Raw genomic sequence first — 26,647 nt, 5'->3', positions numbered from 1 at the left:
TGAGGTAAACCCCATTTTCTTTCCAATAGGCTACATTGTGAATAACCTCTCTTAGCCTACTCTTTGCTCTACTGGCCAACACACAAATCAGTCCTGTATTAAACGTGATGTATGGAATGTTTTAATGGAAAGTAGTTGCATTTGCTATAATACAGTTATTCAAACACAAAGATCATCTGAAGACATTCTTGGAAAATATTAAAAGCTCTTAATTTATAAACAATAGATTATTACAATGACAGTATAGTTTCCCCCCATGTTTACACTATTGAATTGTGTTACTCATCCATCTCAATGAAATAAATGATGGGTCTTCTATGCCATAGAGTATGGTTCTGCTTGTAACTTATAAGAAAAAAAAATCCTTTAAGAAATGTTTGTGCATCTTCTGCAGTTCATGCTGCATTCGTCATTTCAACTGTATCAGATGAAAATAAAGCTATACTCTATAAAAGAGCCTTTGGGATGAAAGAGGCACAGCCTCTTGTACTAAGTAAGCAGTCTCTTCACTGAAACAGGCAAAATGTAAAATATTCTCAAGGCACTTGTCATTAATAGTTCTATCTGACCTATTATTAGAAAGATCTGATCTAGGATCATTCTTGTAGCACTATGCCCTGCATAGTCTTGGGCGAACGGTTCACATCTGACAATCAAGTAAATTTCCATGATTAGGTTTTACATTCATAATCTGACTGGATTTGACCACCTGTCTGATGTTGTTTATGTATTTATGGCTTTTGTGAGGAAAAGACGGATACGCCCAGTCAAAGATGGATGTACTATGTGTTATACTGTGAGAAATCAAAAAATCTCATTTCACATCATATTATGAATCAGGCATAACAAAATAATGACATCCTTGTGCAAGTTGTATTCTTATCTGTCTGGTTAGGTATTAGAAATAAATAAGATTTTTTGTAAACGTGTTTTATGGCTATAAACTTTTCTAGGTTTTCATATTTCACATTTCATCATGTACGTTGTGAATGTACCTACAATTTGGCATACTAGCAGAGAAACAGAATATTTTTGTGTCCTTCAAAGAGGAAGAACTGGGCACTTCCAGCTCTTCACTCGGTGCCTTTTACCAAAAGGAAAACCTTCTGCTAAAATTTTCAGACATCTTTAAGAATAGTGCTAGTATTTGATTTGTTAGTCTCTGATATTTAATGCAGGGATGAGACAGATCGCTGCATCATGGCAATACAAGATGGGCACTTATCTTTGAAAATAACACTTTTTAATCAGAAATGTATTTTCTTAATTCAGTGTCTTGGAAAATAAATATAAAACTTGTACTGTTTTAATAACCAAAGTCTAACTCTTAAAGTGTCCTTAGAGATATTTCTCCAATATTGTTTTACTAGCTTTATGAGAGTGATGAACAGAAGATTCCTTTTGCAGTCCGGATTTTCCCTCTATAAATGCAAAAACAAAAAGAAAACATTTCAGTACCTTTTACAGAACATTACAGAACAGTACATAGACAAAAGAGATTCAACAAATAGTTATTTTAAATCAATTGTTCTTTTTTTATCTTTTAAATGTAAGGGAAGGGTATGATTAAAATATACGGTATTTGCCCGGTTTCACAGACAAGGTTTAAAGGTGCAGTGTGTGATTTTTAGAGGCATCTAGTGGTGAGGTTACGAATTGCAACCAACAAAAGTTATGGTGGCCGACAGGAAAAGATGTCATCGTCTGAGATAACAGAGAGTAGCCTGTTCAGCAATGAGGTTTCTTTACAAAGATAAATTAAGAAATGATGTTCACTTTATTATTCAGTAAAACAATATGTTATGCGAAAATTACTGTTACTTGTTCATTATTGTGTCAGTGTTTTATTCGCTGAGTTTTTAACGAAGAACAACATTGTAACGAAACGCGTTGTCCGTTTAGGGCTACTTTAGAAACATGTCGGCGCATTTCAATGTAAGGGGACCCGCGGTATGTAGATAGAAATGTCTCATTCTAAGGTAATAAAAACATAACGGTTCATTAAGTAAGGTCTTTATACACCACTGAAAACATAGTTATGTATATGATATTGCATTTATGTCAACAGATCCTCCTAAACATTACACAATGCACCTTTAAGGCTAGTTCCAGACTAAAATGCATGTTTGAGCTGTTTTAACTGAGCTGTCTACTATGTGTTTACGTAGTTAACCCAGCGCAGCGCTTCCTGGTTTTACGTCAGAACACCGGCTCATCATTGGCCGGCTTCTGCATCAGCATCACACCCATGTGTTGTGGTGCTCACGTGAACAGCGTCGGCCAATAATGAGCCGGCGTTCTGACGTACAACCATTTTCAACATTGATGATAATGAGAAATGTTTCTCAAGCAGCAAATCAGCATATTATAATGATTTATGAAGGATCATGTGACACTGAAGACTGGAGTAATGATGCTGAAAATACAACTTTGCCATCATAGGAGTAAATTACAATTTAAAATATATTCAGATTGAAAACAGTTCTTTTAAATCGTTATAGTATTTCACAATGTTACTGTTTATACTGTATTTTGATCAAATAAATGCAGCTTTGTTGAGCATAAGAGACTTCTTTCAAAAACATTTTATAAAATCTTGCTGAGCCCAAACTTTTGAACTGTAGTGTAAATATATATATATATATATATATATATATATATATATATATATATATATATATATATATATATATATATATATATATATATATATATTATATTTTTTAATCTAAATATCAAGTTTTTTTAACAGATTTGAACAAAAACTGGTTTTCACTAGTTTTTGGCAATGCTTAAATAGCTTACTTGATATGCATTGCATTTGTGGCTTCTCCCACCGTCCATCTGCCATGCAGCGGATCACAGGTAGGTGGCGCTGTATGAAGTTTTCACTGCACTGGTATCTGATGATAGAATTCACCTGGTAACGATGTTTCTTGTTTCCAAACATCCTTGCATTCTCCACTTTAGGAGGTTGTTCACATGACACTGGAAGAGAGGAAGTAAAATTCAAACATCACATCATGCTTTCTTACAATGATGAGATTTGTTTGTGTTTGGTGGTGTGCATACCTGGACCTGTTTTGCATGTGAAAGGTAGGTGGTAGTTGCAGGGAACGTCATTCCATTGGCCATTTTCATGCCAGATCATTACAACACAGTCTTCACCAGAGTTAAAATAATTGTCGGGCTGGTTAGGTCTCCAGTTCTCATATTGCTAAGCAGAGGAAGAGAAAAGTCTTACAATCAATCAAACAGCTATACACTCTTAAAAACAAAGATTCTTTATCGCCATCTACTGTTATGTTTAAGAGTGTTTTTGTAGAATTATAACTTCTCGGCAAGATTTAGGCATACCAGGGGGGTCCCATCTGACCAACGGAAGTCATTTTCCACCGTTTTATCATTCAGTCCAATCCACTGATAGTCTTGTGCGTATGCTGTTACAAGAAGAGGTTGATTACTTGTAATCGAGAAACAACACACATACTTAGAATCATAAACACACATACAGAGATGCATAATGGCACTCACAGTTTATGAAGGCTTGCTCCTCTGGAGTGATAATGCTCACCAGGTGAGCATTTAAGTCTCGACAGCGTTGCTCAGCGTCCAGCCAGGTCTCTCTCTCCGAGAAATGCAAGTAACAGTTGCTATGAAACTTAGTCCAGCCCTCCTCACAGCTGTGCAGATCTGAACCAACATCAGGTGGCAAATTTAACAATGTTTCACCAGGTGATTTACCTCTAAGACCACAATCACAAAATGTATCGTCACTGACACAGGATAAAAGGGATAGTTCACCCAAAAAATTTTAATTCTGTCATCACTTACTCACACGTCATTCCAAACCCGTAAGACTTTTGTTCATCATCGAAACACAAATGAAGGTGTTTTTAATGAAACCTGGGATATTTCTGTCCCTTCCCCCAATGGAAAGTCCATTCCACCAAAACTTTGCATAGCTTTAAAAAATTTAAGACATCTAAAAGTTATCTATAAAAATCAAGCAGTCTAAGTCTTCTGAAGAGAAAAAAAAAATCTCTTTATATGATTTGATTATATATAGATTTAATTTATGCTTTTATTCACATATAAACATTGATCAACACACATACTTAAAGCACATCAAATATGGTAAACGGAAGCTCACTTGTACTTCTGTGACATGCGAGAATGAACCTCATTGGTTCTCATGCTACTGTATTTGAAGTAACAAAGTTGGAAAATGAAATTGACTTTTAATAGAGGGACAGAAATCTAACAGGTTTCATTAAAAATCTCTTCATTTGCATTTAGAAATTGAACAAAAGGCTTGGATGAGGGTGAGTCAATGAGGACAGAATTTTCATCTTTGGGTGAACTATCCCTTTAATACTTACTGTACATGCAAATAGGGAACAAATGACAGATGTACGATGGAATGTGGTGAGGGATATGGATAAAGTCACTTTATCTTTCAGTGTTTAAAACCAGTGAGTGTTTTAAGCAAGCAGCAAATGCCTTTTACGTGACATAATATCAGCTTATCAGATAAAGTGATTTTCCACAATCGTAAGTATTCCAGTAGACTGACGATTAAATTCCATATGAAGCCAAGAGAAACGTCCCGCAGAAAATTATCAAATGAGATATTTTTGGTCTCTGCTAAGATGGAAAATTTCTGTTTCCCTCAGTTCCCTCAGAGAGTCTGCCCCTTTCTGTCTGAGTTACTGAAGGGTTGTAGTTTCTTTCTATATTTTTACAGTAGCTGCAAACACATCATTTCATCCTGTATGACCCTGAGGTTTAGCCGCGAAACTGCAACAGATTTCCAGAAATGGACTGGGAAAATCTCCACAAAAAAACAAATACGTCCTTTGTTTCTGTGGGACACTCATTGCACCATAACGACATCTACAGTTGTGTGTCACCTTGAAGGTTTTTGAAAGACCGTTAGTAGAATTAGCTGAAGCAGCCTCATACCAATCTCACAGCGGTCTCCTTCGTAGCTGGGCAGACATAAGCATTTGAAAGTGTCCTCTACCTCCACACAGGTGGCTCCATTGGTGCAAGGGTTTGAATGGCAAACATCAACCTCTGCAAATAAAGGTTTAGCGATTAAAGCTGACTACTATGAAGATGCCCTGAGGTAGGCCAAGCTTAGCAGAGAGCATCATTGAATCAGAACTCATGGAGCTGCTTCTACACTGTAAGCCAATCTCTTGAATAATTATACCATCAATACTTTGATAAGCTGAGAAGACACACTCAGTAAATTGTGGTACATTGAAGGAGAGATCAGAGTCAGTAGTGGTTACTGTAAGAGCGCTGACCTGGGATGAGTTTTTATGCCTCTCATGAGGAGCAGATCAGCACTCTTACAGTCCCAGAAACAGAGGCAGAATTTTAGAGTTCAGATTCATGTGAAGATGGACGAGTAGTATGAGCATGTACCAGGTGTTAGCAGGCGTGCTGATTAAACCAGACTGCAGCAAAGGCACAGCTGAACAAAAACAACACAGGTGAACAGTCACTGAAAAGACATCTGGACACAAGAGCTGAGTAAGTTGAAAATTACTTATCCACACACATGCCACATAACCTGTAAAATGGACTGTGAGGACACGAATCGGGCATGAGCAAACTGAACATAAGTTATTCATAAATGAAATACAAACAGTGAGACACTTAGAGACAATCATTTGATTAATTTAAACACAAATATCAGCAACAACATATGTGAAAGGCATAATAAAATGCTTCTCAAAATGTCAAACACAACATTTTGAAAAGTTCCCATAATTTATGTGACTTTGCAAGACCTTATGATATAACTGATTCAATTCAGTCTGACTCACCATACTGGCACTCTTCTCCATGCAGTCCAGGTGGGCAGTGACAGAGGCCCACCCCATCCTTCACTGAACACAACCCAGCTCCACAAGGGTTCGAATCACATGGGTTAAGAGAGGCTGTTATGGTTTTTGAGAAAGAGAGAGAGCAAGACATGAAACCATGATACAAAGAGCAGTTTTTGTCCCCAGAGGTGAGTAGAAATAGATATCTATATTAGGATGCACCCATGAGTATTATTTTTATGCTATGGGCGATAATCATCCAATTGTAACAGATTATCAAAAAAATAAAAAACATGTAGGGTAGGGACTTGGTTCTATCCATCAGTTTTTGATAGTGTGTTGCACTAAAAAATTAATGCAAGCTTCCAGTCAGTTAAAGTGAGGTAGGGTTCAAGTGGACTAAATTATTTGAAAAGTCCTGCATACGCCACCAGAAAGAATTCTTTAATTTTCACCAGAAATTTAAGTATCCAAATCTGGCCAACATAATACAATAAAAAAAAATTAATACTGGCCAATAACGGATATGGTATCGATGTGTCATGAATCTCTATTCTATATTTTAACAAATATTATGCAAAAGGAATCTCACCATTCATATCAGGTCCTTCGGTGAGAGATGGACTCTGTAAAGAGGCAGGCTCTGTGGTAGAAGACAAAGCCGCAGAAGTAACAGCGTCAAGTTGACTGATGATTCCCTCTGGTTCTGAATAAGACCCTGCAGCATCACTGTACAGGCCTGATGGCCCTTGAGCAGGTAGTACAGCTGAAGGAGCATCACTGGAGTTTGCCGTGGATTCACTTTGGTCATCTCCACTACCTGAGGACAGCCTGACGTTGCCACTATACTCCACCTCTCCCCTTCCTAGCTCCATTCCTTGGAAGGGCTTGTTGGGTATTTCCATCATGCCATTATTGGTAAAGGAGGTGATATCACCGCTAACTGATTCCCCTGATCTTTCTCCTGATTCAGTGGCATAGCCTCCAGATGTAAATCCATTTCCCTCACCAGACCCAAAAAACAAGAGCCCAGAAGCTTCCTGTTCACGAGATTGTTTTGTGCGATCAATGAAGCCAGACTCCAAAAATGTCAGACCAGAAAATGCTAAACCACTCCCAGAGCCACTGTGGACACCGCTTACTTCAGAGATATCACCACTCATACCAGAGTTATCATCATTCATCCCAGAGATATCACCACTCATTCCAGAGATATCACTGCTCATTCCAGACCCTGATATATGTCCTGATCCGCTGAAATCCACATGGCTTCCACCTAATTCTTGTTCTAATTGTTGAGCAGTGGACACCTTTACCTGTGGGTTATCAACCATGATGATGCCACTGCCATCAATTAATGAAATGCTACTGAATCCTCCAGAGGGGAATCCTGAGGACTCCTCACTGGAACCTGATCCTGAGGAGATGCCAGAAAGATCTCCACTCTCGTCGCTTTCTCCTGAGCTGCTGGAAAAGTCTGAGGTAGATCCACTTTCTTCAGAGCTATACCCTGACCCACTGCCTGATCCTGATCCAGAGGTGTCCATACCAAAGAGGTCTGAGCTCTGACCGAAGGGGAAGGTGAGGATCTCCGTGACTCCCTCCCCAGCCTCCTCAGGTCTCCCTGAAGCTGATCCAACTCCTGATAAAACTGTGTAACTTTCTGAAAAGATTACTCGGATATTGCCAGATCCTGAAGAGTCTCCAGACCCGCTTGGCAGATCCCCGCTCCCACTGGCCCCAGAGGAGTCACTTGACACAAATGACCCACTTGGCTGATCCCTGCTCCCACTATCCAACAGATCAACAGTGCCACTGGTCCCAGAAGAGTCTCCACTGGAACCAAATGATCCACTCGGCTGATCACCGCTCCCACTGCTCAACATATTGTCATTGGCCCCAGAAGAGTCTCCACTGAAACCAAATGATCCACTCAGCTGATCCCCGCTCCCACTGCTCAACAGATCGTTGGTGCCACTGGCCCCAGAAGAGTCTCCAGTCGAAACAAATGATCCACTTGGCTGGTAACCGCTTCCACTACTCAACATATCGTCAGAGCCACTCGTCCCTAAGGAGTCTCCACTTGCAATAGATGATCCACTCGACTGATCCCCACTCCCACTGCTCAACAGATCGTCGGTGCTGCTGGCCCCAGATGCACCAGATCCAGAGGGTTCCACAGGGATGGAAGTAGTGATAGGGGTACTCTCTGAGGAAACAGAGACACACAGAGAATCTAAGGGCCTGCACCCGAAATAAAGTGAACACTCCTGGCGCATAAGTTACAAGCTGTTACAATGGGACATGGGTCAATGACATGTTGGCTTTTTTTTGTTCTATTTATTCAAACATACATTACAATGCAGTTCATACATACAGCGACTTAAAGGGATAGTTCGCCCAAAAATGAACATACCGGGTGCTTCTCAATATCCCTCCTCGTCTCCTCGCTCCTCTGTCCTCCATCCTATGACCCGGAAACCAATCAAGCACAGCCATCTTGAAGGACATCTCAATTCTCTAATTGCACCGCGAGGAGTCGAGGAACGAGGAGTGAGGAGGCTTTCAGAGGAGTCATGAGCAAGGATACACAGGTGTATCCTATGCGGAACTGTTCCATTGACTAAACATGACGCACGTATACATTCTCCTCCCCCTTCACATCGGTCACAATCTTTTTAAATTATAGTTTACCTATGCAGTTTATGTAAACCACACATCTCACATATTTCAACAGGGTATCTTGCTTTATTATTATTCATTATAAATTTCTTAAATAAAAAAACTTCAACAACATAAGGGCAGATGCTTTGAGCGCTGCTGATGACGCTGTGAAGTGACGCTCGAATGATCAAATATTCCAATGTATAAAAAAAGCTTTCATTCGATTCCTCCATCCTCATTTTCTTTCCTTGCGTCCTTCCCTCACAACCTACAGGGGGAGGAGCTGAGGCGCTAGGAAAGGAAGCGAGGAAAGGAAACGAGGATGCACAAATAAGAAATGAGAAGCACCCTCTGTCATCATTTACTCACCCTCACATCATTCAAAACCTATATGACTTCTTTTTCTCAGTGGAACATAAAATAATATATTTTGTGAAATGTCTCAGTGTTTTCTCTCTTTTTTTTTGTTGGGAGGGGGGCGGGGGACTAAGTGGAAGTCAATGGTAACCATAACTGTTTGGTTCGAACTTCTTCAAAATATCACCTTTTGTTTTTTCGCAGAAGAAAATCATACAGGTTTGGAATGACAAGAGGGTGAGTAAACAATTACCAAGTGTGATTATAACAATCAAAAGAAACATGCAGACCCTCATTAATTATAACCTTTATAACCTTTTCATTGTTCCTAGAACTATTGGCGGAAGTACCCAGGAACTAGGAACGATTTTATTCATAGGACCTCCTTTTGGAGGAAACAATTTTGCTCCTACTTCAGAGTAGGGTCTAAACCAGCAATGTAGGAACTACCAGTAACATTAGTGTACGTGGAGCACCAGCACCCGCCATTTAAAAAAAAAAAGAAGCTGTGTAAACACAGATTATAGCCTTTAAATTTACCCCAGAAACGAACTCTACGAACATGGAAAACAGTGATAGATGTGCCTCTTAAATATCAGATCATCATGATTATGTATTTCTGCTCAGACAGCAACACTGGACATCAGCCACACGGCATATGCTAATACCTTTTCATTTAGCTACTGTCTTTCTATGTATAACAGTTCTATCTAATAACGTATTAGACAGGACTGTTAGACAGATCGTAAACTAATGAACACGGAGAATGCCAGCACTGTGTGCTCAGGCTCTGGATGGCGTTCTCAGCTCCATCAAAATAAAGGTTCGCCATCAAAATATAAGTCACAACAACAAGCACGGTTTACGTCACTTCAGAGTTCCTACTGGTGGTGAGAATGCAACTGGGAAAATGTTCCTAGGGGAACCATTAGTTCTCGGGGAACCACCCTGGTGGCTAGTTCATAGAATTAAGTTCCTAGAACTACCCGGTGTGAAAGCCCCTTATGTGTTCAATAATTCAGATCACTTGACTTTTATTTAACTTTTATGACAAGGCAAGGTTAGATCATGTTGTAAAATGTCACAGTGTGATTCCCCCAATAATACGTTATAATATTTATGAATGAATAAATATCAAATATCAGATCATTTTTAAAACATTCTTTTTTAAATTATTCGTATGTATGTATGTATATTTCAGGCATATTTATTATTCTTATTTGTCTTTGACTCCTATATATATATCCTGATATACATACCAGGTCTGAGGAGATCAGGCAAGGAAGTCATGTTCACTATCTTTTCCTCTTTCACTCTCTTATTCGGAGATAGAGCCAGATCCACTATATATAAAACATGAAAAATATGTAATGAATCATTTTGTATCAACAGACGTAGATTACATTTCAAAGACGTTACACTTTATGGCCTGTATTTGACTATATATGTTATATTTACCCTTGAAGCAATATGCATCGTATTTGGAGTGCAGGTCAGGAGAGCCCGTCTGGTTGGGAAACATGTAAACTGTGTGAACTCCAGCCATCCCTCCACCACACTGCTGCCGGGGATTATTGATGGAGTAACGTACGCTGTGGTCTAGAAGCCAGCCAGGACGGCACTTATCAAAACCCTGCTTCCAAGCAGCATAAAGGTCTCCTGTGGAGGCCAGGGAGGCATTCTGGTCCTGGCAGTAAGCCACTGCCTCATCGTAAGTGAATCCCTTGAATGAAGTTGAATGGAAAACTTCCCCTGAAATGTGAACATTTACTTAAAACTCAAGCTACACAGAGTGTTTCAGAGTGTTTATTTATCCCACAAGAGAATCCCATTGACAATGAAATGTTTAGGAGAGGGTGTGTGTGTGGGGGGGGGGGGGGGGAATCCCCAAGAAAAAGTTCTTTTTTTAACTTCTTTTTTCACTCTCAAAAAATTAAAGTAAAAATCCATTTATTTAATTATTTACTTATTTATGTATTTACCCACTCTTTGTCCACATAAAAGTTTTTATATATTTATGTAAAGTCTCTTACCCCTCAGTTTGTCCACATAGCAGTACACATCATAGCGTTCAGCGGCAGGACGCAGTCCATAAGACCTCACTCCAGGAACATGCTCCAAATCGCCAGAGCATTTGTCACGTGGAGACACAATGGGATACCTGTATAGCCATAATTTACATACAGTACATTTGTAAATATAAAGTATATTCCTGCTGTATAACAAGTGCAGGTTGGACAGATCACAGCTAAGACAGATCATACCCCTTGAAACATTTGTCATCTGCCCAGCCACAAATATTTTGCATACTTATATTTGTAAGATTATATAAATAAATGCATACATACATATGTATATATATATATATATTGTATATTATATATTATAATTTTACTTAAATTTTACTTTACTTATATATATATATACCATTCACACACAAAGACTTTATCGATCAATCCTACCTGACAGTCTGATCTAAGAGCCAGCCAGCATCACATTGATGGTAACCAGCCTCATATGCTGCCTGCAGCTGCTGGGCGCTGGCAATGACTGCACCGATGCTCTTACAAGCAAGCTGAGCCTCCACAAAGTCAAAGGCATAACGACTGGAGCTTGCACGGTAATGAAAGACCACCCCTGTGCAGGGAATTAGCAACAACAGGTGTCAACAGATTTGTCCAATTTACCATGAGAACGAAAAAAAAATGGTAGAGTTAGAACATTTATGTATACAGTTTACTTAATTTTGTAATGAACTTATAGTATAATCAAATCTAATGGGTTATTATATGCTACTCAAATTGTATAATCAAAAAATGTAAAAATCGAGTTTAATAGATTGTAAAGTCATTGTGATATTTTAGTACGTTTTAGAGTAAGGTGTCACTCTAGCTAGCTTAATAAACTAGCGTTTAGCGTAATTCAGTAGTTCACTCTTGATGAGGTATAAAGAAATTGTCTCAGGTTACGACTGTAACCCTAGTTCCCTGAGTAGGGAACGAGGCGCTGCGTCGATGACACTTTGGGAACGCTGCTGCGTGATTGCGTCTGAAGTACATGTTTCAACTAGTCCAATGGCGTGGGTGAGGTCATGACCAGGAAAGGATAAAAGCACATCCAGTTAGACTGGCATTAGCTTAGAAAAGGCTGAAGCAAGTGGATTGCACAGGGATGTAGAGTTACTGTTGTAACCTGAGACGTTCCCTTTAGAGGGAACTTGCGCTGCATCGATGACGCTTTGGGAATGAGAATGCCCGAACCCCATACGGCCAAGAACCTAGACCCAGGGGTATGCATGTCTAGGTCATAAAATCAGACAAACGTAAGCGGTGAAGACCAGTCAGAACAGAACAGAATGCCTGCGATACGATAGGCCGTGGTACATTGGTTGGAACCTTAGGTATGTATCCAGGTTTCGGATAGAGGAACGCTTTGACCATCCCGGGTGCAAACTCAAGGCACGATGGAGATTCCGAAAGGGCCTGGAGATCTCGTACTCTTTTTAGTGAGGGAATGGCTAGAAGGAACACATTTTTGAGGGTCCGAAATGTTTTTGAAACAGAATCAAGAGACTCAAAGGGAGCGACAGATAGACCTTCTAGAACAGTGGTTACCAACCTTTTCAAGCCTAAGTTCACATCCCAAGTCCAAATGTAAACCAAGATCTACCACTTGCAAAAAATTATGAAAAAACAAGGCCACAATGTAGTTCTACTTTGACATTCTTTGTTGCCTGTTAGTCACTAGCAAAATACTTATTTAACTATACAAATAGTATATAACGTACTCGGTTACATGCGTAACCTCGGTTCTCTCTAGAAGAGGGAACGAGTATTGCGTAATTTGCTTACGCTACGGGTAAAGTCATCTTTTCTCGAGATATTGAAGCCAAAAATGATCCTTAATTTTCCATTTATTGTCAACGCAGTGCAGCAGCCAGCAGACCTAGAGCAGGCTATCTTGCGTGCTCATTGGCTGCCCTGCGGCAACTGCTGCAGCCTACCACTGAGCCTCGCGCGTGACTTCGCGCCCTCTACGCGTCACAGCTCGCCAAAATGGGGGCGGCTTAGCATATAAAAGTCAGGCTCGGAGGCTGCGTCACTGGTTTCATCAGCTGAAGCGAAAATCGCTCGTGGCGCCTGCATGGTCAGGTTACGCAATACTCGTTCCCTCTTCTAAAGAGAACCGAGGTTACGTATGTAACCGAGAATGTTCTCTTACGAGAGGTTCTCTCGTATCGCGTAAGTTGCTTACGCTACGGGAACCCATTGCATCCACTTCATGAGTCCCAGGGATTCCCGGAGAACATAGATAAGTGGGAAACAGGAGCCCTGACGCCCAACGTGCATTGCAGACCTTTAGACATATAAGCGGATGCAATAGCATCCACTATCCATCTGGACAAGCTCTTTTTCGAGGCGGCGAGACCTTTGGTGCACCCACCAAACGAAACAAAGCGCTGCTCCGAGCGCCTGAAAGGGGCAGAGCGCGTAATGTAAGCCCTCAAAGCCCTGACAGGGCAGAGGAGATTAACATCACTCTCACTATCGGATGCTGGCAGAGCCGATAGAGAAATGACCTGCGCTCTGAAGGGAGTCCCTATCACCAGAGTAATTTGGTCCAAACTCAAGAGACGCAGGGCTAACAGACAGCGCGTGTAAATCCCCGACATGTTTAACTGATGACAGAGCTGTCAGAAAAAGGGTTTTGAGCTGGCTGATTCATCTGTGACGTCCCGATTGCTTTGAATGGGAAACGTTTTGTGATACGCGAGCGGCGCCCGGGGCAAAAAGTTTGTTAGTAAGCGTGAGCGCTCGTGAGCGGGCACATAACTTAGATTCATATGTGACATCCCGATTGCTTTGAATGGGGAACGTTTTGTGATCACTTTGTGATGTGCGAGCAGCACCGAGTGTTTATTAGTAAGCGTAAGCGCTAGTAAGCGGGCATGTAACTTACATTCATAGCCATGGACAGAATAGCCTCCGGGTTCCGATCGCCACGCTTCGTGGGCTCGGAAAACTGAACCGGAGGTATGGGCGCGACGCGCGCGCACTCGGTGCATGAATATGGCGGTTCGCTGACAGCGAAGGCTGGCTGTTTCACATGTGACGTCCCGGTTGCTTTGAACGGGGAATGTTTTGAGATAACTTTGTGATGCGCGAAGAGCCCCAGGCGTTTATTAGTAAGCGTGAACGCTCGTAAGCGGGCACGTAACTTACATTCGTAACCTGACTGATATGAGGCTGTTTTGGCCGTGTGACAGAGCGGGCAGAGAGTAGGTGTGAGCACAGAGTTGTGGGCACATTTCCTACATCTAGCACTCGAGCGGCATTTACCAGCTTTATGAGAGTGGGCTCTGTGAGTGTGAGAGACACGGGGTATCGTGCTTGCGTGTAGGGGTAAACACTGAGATGTGGGCACATTTTCTACACTTAGAGCACCACGGCATGAGCCGGATAGCCAGACGTTATACTCTTGAGATTTGCAGGCGAGTGGGTTGCATTACCAGCTCGTTGGCTGCCGAATACATCGCTGCAGTAGCCTTTCTAAGGGGACTGACAGGGCGAGATGTTTCAATGGTGGTCCGGCCGCGGTGGGACTCAACCATCTTTTGAGAGATTTGTCTTGGTCACCATAGCAACGGCGGTTGTGTGCAGGCGAGCGGGCTGCATTACCGGCTCGTTGGCTTCCGAATACACCGCTGCAGTAGCCTTTGTAGCCTTCCCGGATCGAGGAGGAGGCGGAGTGATGAGAACTCGACTACTCCTCACTGTCCGATGCCAGGATGGAACAGCTGTCACCTGGGTCCATTCCTTCAGCTTCGTCCCCTGAGGCGGTGGCAGTGAGGGCCGAAGCAGGCAGTGGTGCGTCCGTGAGGGGCGGAGAAGGAGAAGCTGGCGGGATGTAATACGGCGAGCTCTTCAGCGTGACCTCAGGCTCCGCTTGCTTCTGTGAATGGCGCTTCTTCTTGCGCGGTCCAGAGGGCGGAGTGACAGTATCCACAGTGAAGGCCTCGAGTCGAGCCTGCGGGGTCGACAGCGAAAGCGCTTCACAGTGCACGCAGCCTCCCAAATCCAGGGCGAGGGCTGTGTGTTCCGGGCCCAGACAGAGAGCGTAGATCTCATGACGGTCTCCGGCGCTGGGCGGGGCTCTGCACGAGCCACAGGAATGCGAGGCATTTTTGGAAAAACGGCTCACGCTCTTTTAGAAAGTGAGTGTCGCAGCGGCGAACACTCACAGAAAGCAATAGCACTAAAAGGATACTCGTCGCCGGATGGCGTAGCAGGCACGGAAGGCGGCGAAGACGACCGGCTTCTTCAGGCTCTTTCCTCTGCGTGCTGGTCGAAATCAGTGACGCAGCCTTCGTGCCTGACTTTTATACGCTAAGCCACCCCCATTTTGGCCAATGCCAATAATGTGCTGTTTCACTTTCCTTTTTAAAACATATTTCAAACACTTCAAAATGGAAATACTCAGGTAAGTGCAACTAGCATACAAAATATTATGACAACAGTCATCCTTCAATTCTTCAAAAATATTTTCACACAAATTACAGACCTACTAATATTCATTACCTCAATAATCATGCGTATCGTTAGCTTGAAGAGCTTGATGTGAGCATAGTGTGAAGTGGCTGAGCTGGTTAAAGCGTAAAGCCTTGTTTATACTCGACGCGTCCGCCTGAGCGTGAAGGGTGCTCGTGGCAACAATGACGTCATTGTAACAGCGCGTGCGCCTCCGCATCCCCTAGACACCATTTACTACACACAATAGGCTCACACATGGTTTATTTTAAATTAATAAATAATAATTCATAAAAATGTTGTTTTTCTTCCTCTGATTTTGAAAATTCTTCGCGATCGACTTAAAATGCTTCCATGATCGACTTGTGGACCGTGATCGACAGGTTGGTGACTCCGGTTCTAGAACAAAAGCCAAATCCCAAGCTGGAATTCTGGTATGAACTGCAGGCCTCAGCCTCAGGGTGCCACAAAGGAAACGTATAATAAGAGGATCTCTTCCAATAGATAAACCCCCCAAGGGGGCATGGTAGGCAGCAATAGCAGCAACATAAACCCTCAGTGTTGAAGGATATAACCCTGAAGCAAAAGGATCTTGCAGGAACTCAAGTATTGAACCAACAGTGCAATTAACAGGATCCCATTGTGGCAGATAACACCAAGAGGTAAAAACTCTCCATTTCAGGGCGTATAGCTTCCTTGTGGACGGAGCTCTGGAGTTCAGTATGGTCTCTACAACCTCAGTTGAGAGACCAGACTTTATGAGTCGGGCCCCCTCAGAGGCCAGACCCACAGGTTTAATGTTTCTGGGCAGGGATGGAGGATTGCTCCCCCCGCCTGAGATAGAAGGTCCCTCCTGACCGGCAGCTCCAGGGGAGAGCCGTCGAGAAGGGATATTAGGTTCGAAAACCACACTCGGCTTGGCCAGTGCAGAGCTACTAAAAGAACACTCATTCCGTCCAGGTGGACCTTCTCCAGAGCTCCTGGGAGCAGAGCAATCGGGGGAAATGCATACAGACGTAGCCTTGGTCAGTGATGCCAGGGATGCATTCAGACGTACAGATGCATACTCGGCCAGGGATGCATACAGACGTAGCCTAGAGAAAACCAGTGGACAGTGCAACATATCCTAAGACGCGAACAAACTGTGCCTGGCCATAAAATCCCCAAATGTGCTCCACCAACTCGGTGTGGAGCCTCCATTCCCAGGGCCTCAGCCCCTGTCTCAACAGGATGTCTGCTCCTATATTCTGATGTCCTGGTATATAGGCTGCTCTCAGGGAGAGTAACTTCCCTAGGGACCACTAGAGAATCTGGTGCAATTTCAGATCTATCGTGACAAACCAGTCCTCGGATCTGATTTGAGTCACAATTCTTGACTTAACGATTCAGAAGAAGAAGTTCTAAAATGGAATGCACCCCACCATCCTTTTTTGGAACAAAGAAATACCGGCTGTAGAACCCTGAGCTTCTGTTGGATGGCAGAACTGGTTCTATAGCTTCTTTCGCTAAGAGTGCTTTCACTTTTTCACAATGAAAAGCGAAACTCTCCTTCTGTTGCGCTCGGTATGAGGAGCTTGACGGCTGGGGCTGGTCATGCCCAGCAGCCCCAGGGGCCTGTTAATGGCGAGGGAGATATTGTTTGAACGCCTCCGCTTGCTTTTTCGCCTCCTGAAACCTCTCGACAACGGTGTTAACTGCTCAACCAAAGAGGCCAGGAGGCAATAGCGGGGCGTCCAACAGAAAATATTTATCTTTGTCTTTTATGTCTGTAACGTGGTTAGATGTTGTGGAAAGAAGGAGGCGGGAACTGGCAAACATTTAAAGACTTTAATAACAAAATGAATAAACAAATACAAAATGAAAATGAAAAAAATGAAACGTAAAATGAAAAGAACAAACAAAATGAAAGCTCCTCACGGACGACTCCTGTCTCACATAATAAAATAAAACACAACATAAGTCCAGGCCTGTCCTCTCTCGTCCTTCACTATCGTCGCTCCTCCTTTTAAGCTTCCACTGTTCTGTGAGAGATACGAGACCGTTACGTCGTGCAGGTGTCGCTCATTAGTAATCACTCGTCCTGCTCGCCACATACCCCAATTGCCCCTCGCAGGCCGAGGGGTACACCCGATACTGTGCTCTACTCTCCACGCTCTAAAATATGGTTTATTCCACGACCTTGATAGCTCTTTATGGAGGTCGTGGAAAAATGGAAGTCCCTTATTTATTTAGTCACCTCGAAGGCTGACAGAGCATGCTCCGCTCCCAAACACATCACAATTAGTTTGTGTGTATCCCCACCCGTAAGATAACAAGGGCAGGGAGAAGCACACAACTTGAATGATTGTTTGGACGCCATAATAAATATCTGATTGAGCTGTACTGTTTTCGTGACAGACAACAATACATATAACAGAGAGTTTGACACAGAGCGCTTGCTGAGGCACAGAAGCTAACGCTGGTCTAACTTGATGTGCTGTTATCCTTTCCTGGTCATGAAGTCACCTGCCCATGACGTTCATTCTCGCCATTGGACAAGTTGACACATGTGCTTCAAACGTAATCACGCAGGGGCGCTTCCAAAACGTCATCGACGCAGCGCGAGTTCCCTCAAAAGGGAACCTGCATTTTCATTATTTAACTTCAAGTATTTATCTTAGAGTAGGATGTTGTGAGAGATTCATTAGCCACAGCGGAATTGCTCCAAAGGATAAAAAATATACCATAAAATGATCCCATACGTATTGTGTAAGTATTCTGAAGCCATAGTACTTTTTTCCAAATTTAAGCAATTATACATTGATAAAGCTCTGACTAATCAAGTTACCATATACCCGCAATCTTTGTTTATATTGATTCAGGTGGACCGACGCTCAGCACCATATAAGGAAGAAAGAGAAAGCTGAAGTAGATAGTAGAAAACTGCTCATAAAATTCACCGGTCCTTGAGGGTGCCTTTGTCATGATAAATTTGAATATGCAATAACTATATAGAAAACTGAAGTGACTGAAGCCACCATGAATGAGATACATAAGTTATGAATAATATTAAACATAATTTAAGGTCTTTTCGCAGTTATTAATATATCCATGTGTCAAATCACAGAGAATGCATAATCCCTAACACATTACTCTTTACTGTATATTCCCATATTGACACATACCTGTGGCAGACATGATAGCTTCACTTCCATTCAGATGGGATAAATCAGAGCCAAGATCAGTCCCGTCAGTGACCCCTTCCACAATGTCCATAACTACCCCAGCAGAGCTGGGAGGTGGTGAAAGGGGCAGCTGGGAAATATTTAGTGCAGTATATGGGAACTTAACACTGGTGGTTACTGCGGGCTTATAAGTTACAACTTCTCCCTGTAGTTCATTTTTTGTGGAGGTGGGCTTTAAAAAGACCTTGGGGCTTTCTGTGATTGTGTCAACCCTCAGCAAATCACTGCCGGCCTCTGTGGTCATCTCGATTTCAAATGGAAATAAGCCTGAACCCTCCTCACCCATTTCTAAATAAAAGAATATATAAACAATACACACTTGTCAGTTTTTACTCCATTAAATCCAACAGCTATTCACATACTATTGTTAATTATTGGACAAAGATAAAACAATTATAAATATATGTGGATGTAGATAGACATTCATAAATGATAAAGAAGACTTGGAATATTAAAATCTTATTTTTGTACCTGAGTAGCAAAAAGCATCGTAACGGGAGTCTGGAAGTGGGTAACCAGTCTGATTGGGAAACAGATAGACGGTACGCACTCCCAACAGCCCCCCCCCACACTGTGGTCGGGCGATGTTGATGGGGTAGCGGACACTCCGGTCTGCCAACCAGCCTGCATTACAAACATCCATACCACCCTTCCATGCCAGGTACAGCTGTCCTGTGGTGGCCAAGTTGGCACCCAGCTTTGCACACTCAGCTTCTGCCTCCTTAAAAGTAAATTTGTTAGGGGAAGTAGTGTGGAACACTTTTCCTGTAAGAAGAAACAAAATGTTTTTTTAGCATTTCAAAGTTTTTCAAACAGGTCGGTTAATTCTGCCATCTCAAACACGTACCTGTCATTTTCTCAGCAAAGCAGTAAACGTCATACGTCTCATTTACGTCTCTCACTCCATATGTCCTCACTCCTGGAAATTGGTACTTGTCTCCATAGCAGGCCTCACGAGGATCATGAATAGGGTACCTTTATTCCAAAACAAATCATTTTGCATTATATACACACAAATACAATTTACTTTTGTTATCAGTAATGTAAATTAGGGTATTTTGTGTTATATTTTCTGTTAGTAGATTAATATTTATTGCATTGTTGTAGTGACATGTCCCTCTGATGGTGTTTTGTCTGTGTGTAAATATAAAACTGTGTATTATGTGGCTTTCTATTGTACCACATGTGCTATATGGTGGCTATCAGGACATTTTAGGGTAAAAAGCATATTTCCATAGTACAAGTAGATTGATACATTAACATTATATCACTTAATTAAATATACATTTATAAGTTGCAAACTACATGCACCAATATGCCCTCCCATAATACCTGAAACATTTTGGCCTTTTTTTCTTTTTTTTTACGTTGAATTTCCAGACAACACAACTGCCTTGTTTTACTGTAAATTTAAGAGGATATGTTAACTGACCTGACGGTCTGATCTGCGAGCCAGCCAGCATCACACTGATGGAATCCCTCATCATAAGCTGCTTGGAGTTGCTCCGGAGAGGCAATCACTGCATTGTTTTGAATACATGCTGCCTTGGCCTTCTCAAAAGTAAGGGTGTATCGTGTGGTGATTGCACGATAGTGGAAAACAATACCTAAGAACCATAAGTACATCCATTTCACATTTCTGAGAGAAAAAGCACACACGTACAGACATAATAGTTTGCTTTCTAAGGATCTTCACACAAGCAGTACCTTGAACTTGGACATCCACAATAGCATGACTATCCTCTATCGCATGCATGACCTCACAGCGATACACTCCTGAGTCATTGGAATGGAGCTCAGTGATCTTAATGGATGCGTCTGAGGGTGTCATGGGGTATCCCAGCATGGTGACTCTATCCAGATACCTTTTGTCAATGTTTACTATCCCTTCAGATGCCACTAAAATGTTTGTGGTCTTTTCTTTGGTGACCATACTCCATTTGATCCGGTGAGACAACGGAGCAATGGTGGGGGCACCAGGGTCATTGACTGTGTTGTCCAGGAAGTAGCAGGGCAGAACTAATGTGTCACCCATCAGAGGCCGGAGGGGAAGCTCAGGTATGCTGACCCTCAGTGAGCTTTCAGGCTCTGTGATGACATATGTAGGTATGGAAAAAACAAGGACATGGATCACAACACTTTGACATAACAAAAAAGACAGCTGAGTGAGGTTTTCATGAATACTGAACAATTTCATTATGTGATTTGAACAATAAATACGCACCAGTGTAAACATAATTGAAAGACCCAGTGGCTGAGAAGACCCAGAAACACATGCTCAGCAAAAGCAAGGACAGCATCATTCACCTACAAGTTTAAGAGAACGTTATCACCATCATGTTTGCACATTTACTGAGCAACAACCAATGCATTTTCAATGTACGTGAGAAGACAACTTGGTCACACTTTATATTAGGTGTCTTTAACGGATATGTACTTATATCCCCCAAAAAAGTTAGGTACAGTGTTCTTATTTGGTTCATGTTAAATTGCAAAATCCTTTGCTGTTATTGAGGTGGGATACATGTGAGGTTAGGGACAGGTTTAGTGGCATTTAATTGGCATTAAAATGGCATTAAAAAGTTTAATTGTGGGCAAGGGAAGGGTCGACAGAGTAATTATATAATATTATGTGAAAACATAAATGTATTACAGCTGTAAATACAGGCAGGTATTTATATAAGTTCAATGCAAAAGTGCACTAAACCAAATGATTAATTTAAATGTTAACACATAGTATTTAAATACACTTAAAATAAAGTGGGACCAAAAAACTTATATATATTGTGCCCTGCTCAAAAGGTTTATTCTGACAGCATATAGCTACTGTGTAAAATAAACCCAAAGTGGATTTCCAGATTTATAATAAAGGTTTGGTGAAATAAGAGGTTTTTGAGAGAGAAAAACCAACATGTAATTTTCAGTTCCCAAAATTACCACAGGAACAGTACAGTTCTCATTGCCATTATAAGCTGGTCCTCTCTACACCAGGCGGTTTGGGAATTAACTTGCAGTTAATTACTGAATGTCAATCATGCATGGGAACAGATTGCTGTTTCATCTAGTTCACAGTGTATTATGGGGGAAATAGCTTAGGTTTGCTTCTCTTGACAAACATACTTTTATAAATCACTGCCAGTGTTGCACCGCTTTTAGGAGTAACACTATTTATTTGACTTGCAGCAGAGCATTCAGCAGCGCTTCCTACATAGACTTATCTACACATACTACTAGAGCAGAGAGACACTTATTCATAGTGAAATTATAGCTTATTATACACTATTCCATATCGAGATATGGTCTTCACCCACCTCTCGTCCAAATCTAATCTTATAAAGCAAACAACATAAAAATATCTGAGAAAGTATGCATACATGCATGCATACACTCTGTGACCTTTAAACAAGCCAATGTTTAATGTATGAGCTCCCTCAAATTACAAGTAAAACAAATTGTGTTGAAGCTAATTTAGAAATATTATGTCATTTTATATAAAGCACAGCAAAACAATTAAGCTATTTGGAAAATGTGTGCAGTGTTTTTGGTGCTCTGGACTGTGTTTAGAGATTGAGCAAATGAAAAAGAACGATAATATAAAATCAGTTAACTTCTTGGTAAACAGGCTTAATGGCTAATGTGTTGGTCTAATTTTTTTCCTTTTAAGTCCTTCTTGAAGTGTAGTGTTTCACCCAGTTTAAGCTTAAATGGACACCATTCAAGATTTAGAAAGCTGTGGAAAGGTAAGATTGATGAAAACCGATTGATTAAAAACAACAGTATTTCTAAAAATAGTGTAATGTAAGTAACTTTACAAAGATACAAATGTCAGTTAATGACTGCAACAGTTAATCTATGTATATGATCCCCTCAGACAGACCATGAAACGTGCTACAGTCAATTAAAAGTAATTTTAAGTCTTGTAAGAATTATAGGTCTTGGACAACATGTGGCACCATGTGGATGAAAATGGGTCAACAACAAAACTGTAGGGTCTTGAAATGATCAATAACAAGATAATAATCAAATTAAACATAGATAAACCTGTCACGTAGATAAACCTATTCATAAATAAACCTCATTTTCTCGCACTTGCATCTTCTGTCATCTGTACCGTAACAGAACGATCTGACCATCATGGATGCAGCGAGAACACCAGAGCTGGCTGAATTTCTGTCTCGCAACATCGCTTGGATGGACCAGCAGGAGGAGAATTTAGCCCTGACTGGTTGCGCTGTACAAGCCTTGGTAGCGCAGGTGTCCAAGCTCATCCATCAGATTCAACACCTAGCGACTCCCACCGCGCCACCCCCGCCGCCGGTTCCCCCCGCTCTTCCTAATCCAGTCGTCAATAAGAGCCATGTTTACCGACTCCGGAGAATTATTCGGGTGAGCCAAGATTTTGTAGAGTATTCCTGAATAAATGTTCCATGTTCTTTGCTATCCAACCCCAGACTTTTTTCTCCAAACAAACCAAGGTGGCATTCGTACTCACGCTGTTGTCAGGGTGTGCGGCTCAGCGGTGTAGGAGAACCAACATCTGTGCTGTTCCTCGTTCCAGACACTCTAGGAGGAGATGAAGAGGGTGTTCGATCGGGCGGTTGCGGGAAGAGAAGCGGCACGTCAACTCGCTGATCTTCGCGAGGATAACCAATCTGTCACTGATTACTCCATCGAGTTTCGCACCCTTGCCACAGAGTGTTACTGGAAAGAGGAAGCGCAGTGGGCCATGTTCCTGCATGGGCTGGCTTACCGGATCCAGAAGGAGATCTATACCCTGGACCTTCCGAAGGTTCTTAATGGACTCGTTGAGCTGGCTCTGCGAGTGGACGCTCGCATTCAGTGGTTGGAGCTGCATACCCGCAGGACCCTGGTTCCAGAGACCAGGTTCAAGATGGAGATCCCGGGGACTATGCCTCTACTGCGGCGGAGCTGGCCACTTCCTCAACACCTGCCCCGTAAAAGATCGGGCTCGGCAGTAATTCGCCAATTCCAGCACTGTCAAGCCCTTCTGGACTCTGGAGCGGAGGGAAATTTCATGGACTAAGCTAGCTGCAAATCCCCATCATACCACTCACGAACAAGATTTCCATCAACACACTTAACGGTCAAGAACTGCCCACCATTACACTCACTACCAATCAACTGACACTCATCACATCAGGCAACCACACGGAAGAACTCTCCTTTCTACTTCTTGATTCCCCCCACATTCCAGTTGTCCTCGGTCACCCCTGTCTCACCCAGCACAATCCAAGGGTTGACAGGGGTCATAATTCTATCTCTGCCTGGAGCACTAAATGTCATGCGTCTTGTTTAGTGTCTGTCTGTTCTTCGGTGTCCAGTCAGTGAATTTGTCAAACGTGCCCGCAGAGTACCTCTACCTGAAGGAAGTGTTCAGTAAGTCTCAGGCTGCTTCTCTTCCTCCGCATCATCCCTATGACTGTGCTATAGATCTTATGCCAGGTATGTCTCCGCCTAAGGGCAAGTTATACTCCCTTTCAATGCCTGAGAGGGAGACCATGGAGAAATACATTTCTGATTCGACTGTCTATTGATTACCGAGGGTTGAACAACATCACGGAAAAGAATACTTATCCTTTGCCGTTGATGTCTTCAGCCTTCCAGCGGTTGCAGGGAGCCTCTGTCTTCACAAAATTGGATTTACGCAATGCATATCATTTGGTTCGCATCAGGAAGGGAGATGAATGGAAAACCACGTTTAACACCCTCAGGGGCCATTTTGAATATTTGGTTATGCCGTTCGGGCTGTCCAACTCCCCAGCTGTTTTCCAGGCACTCGTCAATGACGTGCTGAGAGATATGGTTGAGTACACACATAAGTCGTTCCCTACGAGCCTATCTCCGTTTGAGTGTAGCTTATGGTACCAGCCACCCATTTTTTCTAGCCTGGAATCCGAAGTCGCGGTCCCCTCAGCTCACGCCTTTGTCCAGAGGTGTCACCGTACATGGAGCAGAGCCCGGGAGACTCTGCTCCAGGTGGGGGCGTGCACCAAGGTTAAGGCCAATCGCCACTGGTCAAGACCTCCCGTATACGTTGTTGGTCAAAAAGTGTGCCTTTCAACCAAGAACATTCCGCTCCGCTCCGTTTCTAACAAGTTATCTCCCAAATTCATTGGCCTGTTTACTGTCTCCAAAGTCCTTAGTCCGGTGACAGTCCGACTCAAACTTCTTCCTGTGTACAGGAAAATTCATCCAAATTAAAGCCCGTATTTCATTCTCCCATTAATCCGCCAGCCCAGGTTCCCCCACCGCCGCGACTCGTAGATGGGGAACCAACGTATTCAGTCAATCATATTCTGGACTGGAGACGGAGGGGACGCGGATTTCAGTATCTGGTGGACTGGGAGATTACGGTCCGGTGGAGAGAAACTGGGTTCTTGCTAGGGACATTCTGGATCAATCCCTTATTGATGATTACAATCAACAAGGTAAGTTCTCCTGGGGGAGGGGTACTGTCACGGTTCATGAATTCACTGACTCTTTCTTGTGCTGTGTGTGTGTGGGCGTGGTCGCTGATCAGCCGCTGATGATCATCAGTGATCAGTGGCCTCTATTTAAGCTCATGGTCTTTCGTCTTGTGTTTGTCAAATCGTTGTTGTATGTTTCCCCGTGTTGTGTTGGTCTTCGTCGTGTGCTAACTGTTCCCGTTTGGATTATTCACTGAGTTCTGTCTGCCTGCCGTCTTCCTGAGGATTCCATTCATCTCTCATCATTCCTCGGACGATCGGGTTGCCCATCTGCTCCCTGCGCTACCACAGAGACTGTGCCTGCTACTTCACTCATTGGACCATCTTCCAGTTATTCATAAATAAACCTCATTTTCTCGCACTGGCATCTTCTGTCATCTGTACCGTAACAAAACCCACTTGAAAATAAAGTACTTTTTGATGCATTTCATCCACAATAATTTAATTTAACAATTTTATAGCCAGCAATATTATACCTTACAGGTCAATAAAATATGAAAGCCGGTGTCTTTCAGCACACATGTTGAAAAGACAGTAAGAAGGGGGGAAAGTAAGTCAGTTGTTGAGGTCTAATCCATCTGAAATGTCAACTTCAGCATAAAGCATCACAGAAGTCAAAAGCAAAATTTTTAAGTGGATATCCCTGTATAAGCAAAATAAGTATTGACTAGCTCTGACATATAGACCTGAACTGCCTAAACATATGAAAGGTATGAGCTTTCTGGTGTATCTATACCAAGGCATAGCTTGCTGAAGGTCAGGAAAGGTTGCATTTAAGAACACCAGCAACATAACACATTTGAATATAAATCATGTTTCTCTAAAATAATAAGTTATATGGAAAAGCAACAAAATTAACTTTTTAATTCATCTTCGATTTAAGCAAAATATCTTAAATATTTCCTATTACAAAACCACTTTCAGTCAAGATTCAAAATATAATGGTTAGTAGCCTATTGCATATTTTTCATTATTCCGATTCATATTTTAACATCATGCAGCTGCCATAACATCTCCATGCTTCACATACTTTAATTTCTAAGTGATCAAATCTGATTCACTTTACTGTGTAACTGTCAGATATTTGAATATTTAATACCATCTCAATCCATGTGAAATAATGAGAGATGGTTGACAACTTTCAGCTTGAATTAATCTCACATTAATTTAATCATTAAATGTAGCCTACCCAGGATACACTTAATCAAGCCAGAGATGCTAGGACAGTGCTCACCTGTACAGCCAGAGCAACCACAACATAAAGCCAAAATGTACATCACCTGTATGATGCAGTGTCCTTCTGAAACGCTTATAGTCCTTGATTGCAGATGCTTTTTCAGCTCTCTAAGGGCGCGCGCGTCTCTCAGTCCAACCCCGTGATAAAAAGTGTCGCGTGTGCAGTAAAGTTCAGAGGCGCTTCTGGCCGGAGAATGAGAAGCAGAAAGAAACTCTCTTTAGAGGGGAACACGTTTAACTGGACCGGAGCTGGAAGGGGGGCTAAGGAATGAGAGGTGGAGAAAAAGTAAAATTTCCACGTATGATGTAAT

At 42.2% G+C, this 26,647-nt stretch overlaps 1 protein-coding gene across 2 annotated transcripts; it reads right to left on the bottom strand.

Moving 5' to 3' along the window:
• Nucleotides 1-98: 98 nt before the first annotated feature.
• On the bottom strand, nucleotides 99-26,547 carry acana (aggrecan a). Of its 2 annotated transcripts, XM_077229351.1 has the most exons (19): nucleotides 26,381-26,547; nucleotides 20,837-20,919; nucleotides 20,320-20,700; nucleotides 20,045-20,219; nucleotides 19,460-19,587; nucleotides 19,084-19,377; nucleotides 18,553-18,900; nucleotides 11,324-11,498; nucleotides 10,895-11,022; nucleotides 10,320-10,613; nucleotides 10,121-10,204; nucleotides 6,433-8,049; nucleotides 5,841-5,954; nucleotides 4,966-5,079; nucleotides 3,535-3,693; nucleotides 3,358-3,440; nucleotides 3,073-3,217; nucleotides 2,806-2,988; nucleotides 99-1,421 (listed from the first exon to the last, which is right to left on the bottom strand). In XM_077229351.1, the coding sequence occupies exons 2-19, from the start codon at nucleotides 20,913-20,915 to the stop codon at nucleotides 1,339-1,341; spliced, it is 4,584 nt and encodes a 1,527-aa protein (XP_077085466.1). In that variant the 5' UTR covers nucleotides 20,916-20,919; nucleotides 26,381-26,547; the 3' UTR covers nucleotides 99-1,338. The 2 variants fall into 2 exon arrangements, with proteins under 2 accessions (XP_077085466.1, XP_077085467.1); XM_077229352.1 differs by lacking the exon at nucleotides 4,966-5,079 and having other exon boundaries at nucleotides 26,381-26,513.
• Nucleotides 26,548-26,647: the final 100 nt, after the last annotated feature.

The sequence above is a fragment of the Siphateles boraxobius genome, unplaced genomic scaffold, assembly GCF_051911475.1.
Source record: "Siphateles boraxobius isolate OS27281-9 unplaced genomic scaffold, OSU_SipBor_1 130, whole genome shotgun sequence".
Taxonomy (NCBI): domain Eukaryota; kingdom Metazoa; phylum Chordata; class Actinopteri; order Cypriniformes; family Leuciscidae; genus Siphateles; species Siphateles boraxobius.
This window is presented reverse-complemented; position numbering and strand designations above follow the sequence as displayed.

Excerpts from the sequence above, each read along its gene's own strand:
- acana (XM_077229351.1), bottom strand. The coding sequence starts at position 20,915 with ATGATGCTGTCCTTGCTTTTGCTGAGCATGTGTTTCTGGGTCTTCTCA. Across the intron at positions 11,023-11,323 it reads CTCTTAGATCAGACTGTCAG|GTATCCCATTGTGTCTCCAC; the intron begins GTAGGATTGATC and ends ATGGCTATACAG. Across the intron at positions 2,989-3,072 it reads CACATGCAAAACAGGTCCAG|TGTCATGTGAACAACCTCCT; the intron begins GTATGCACACCA and ends CCTCTCTTCCAG.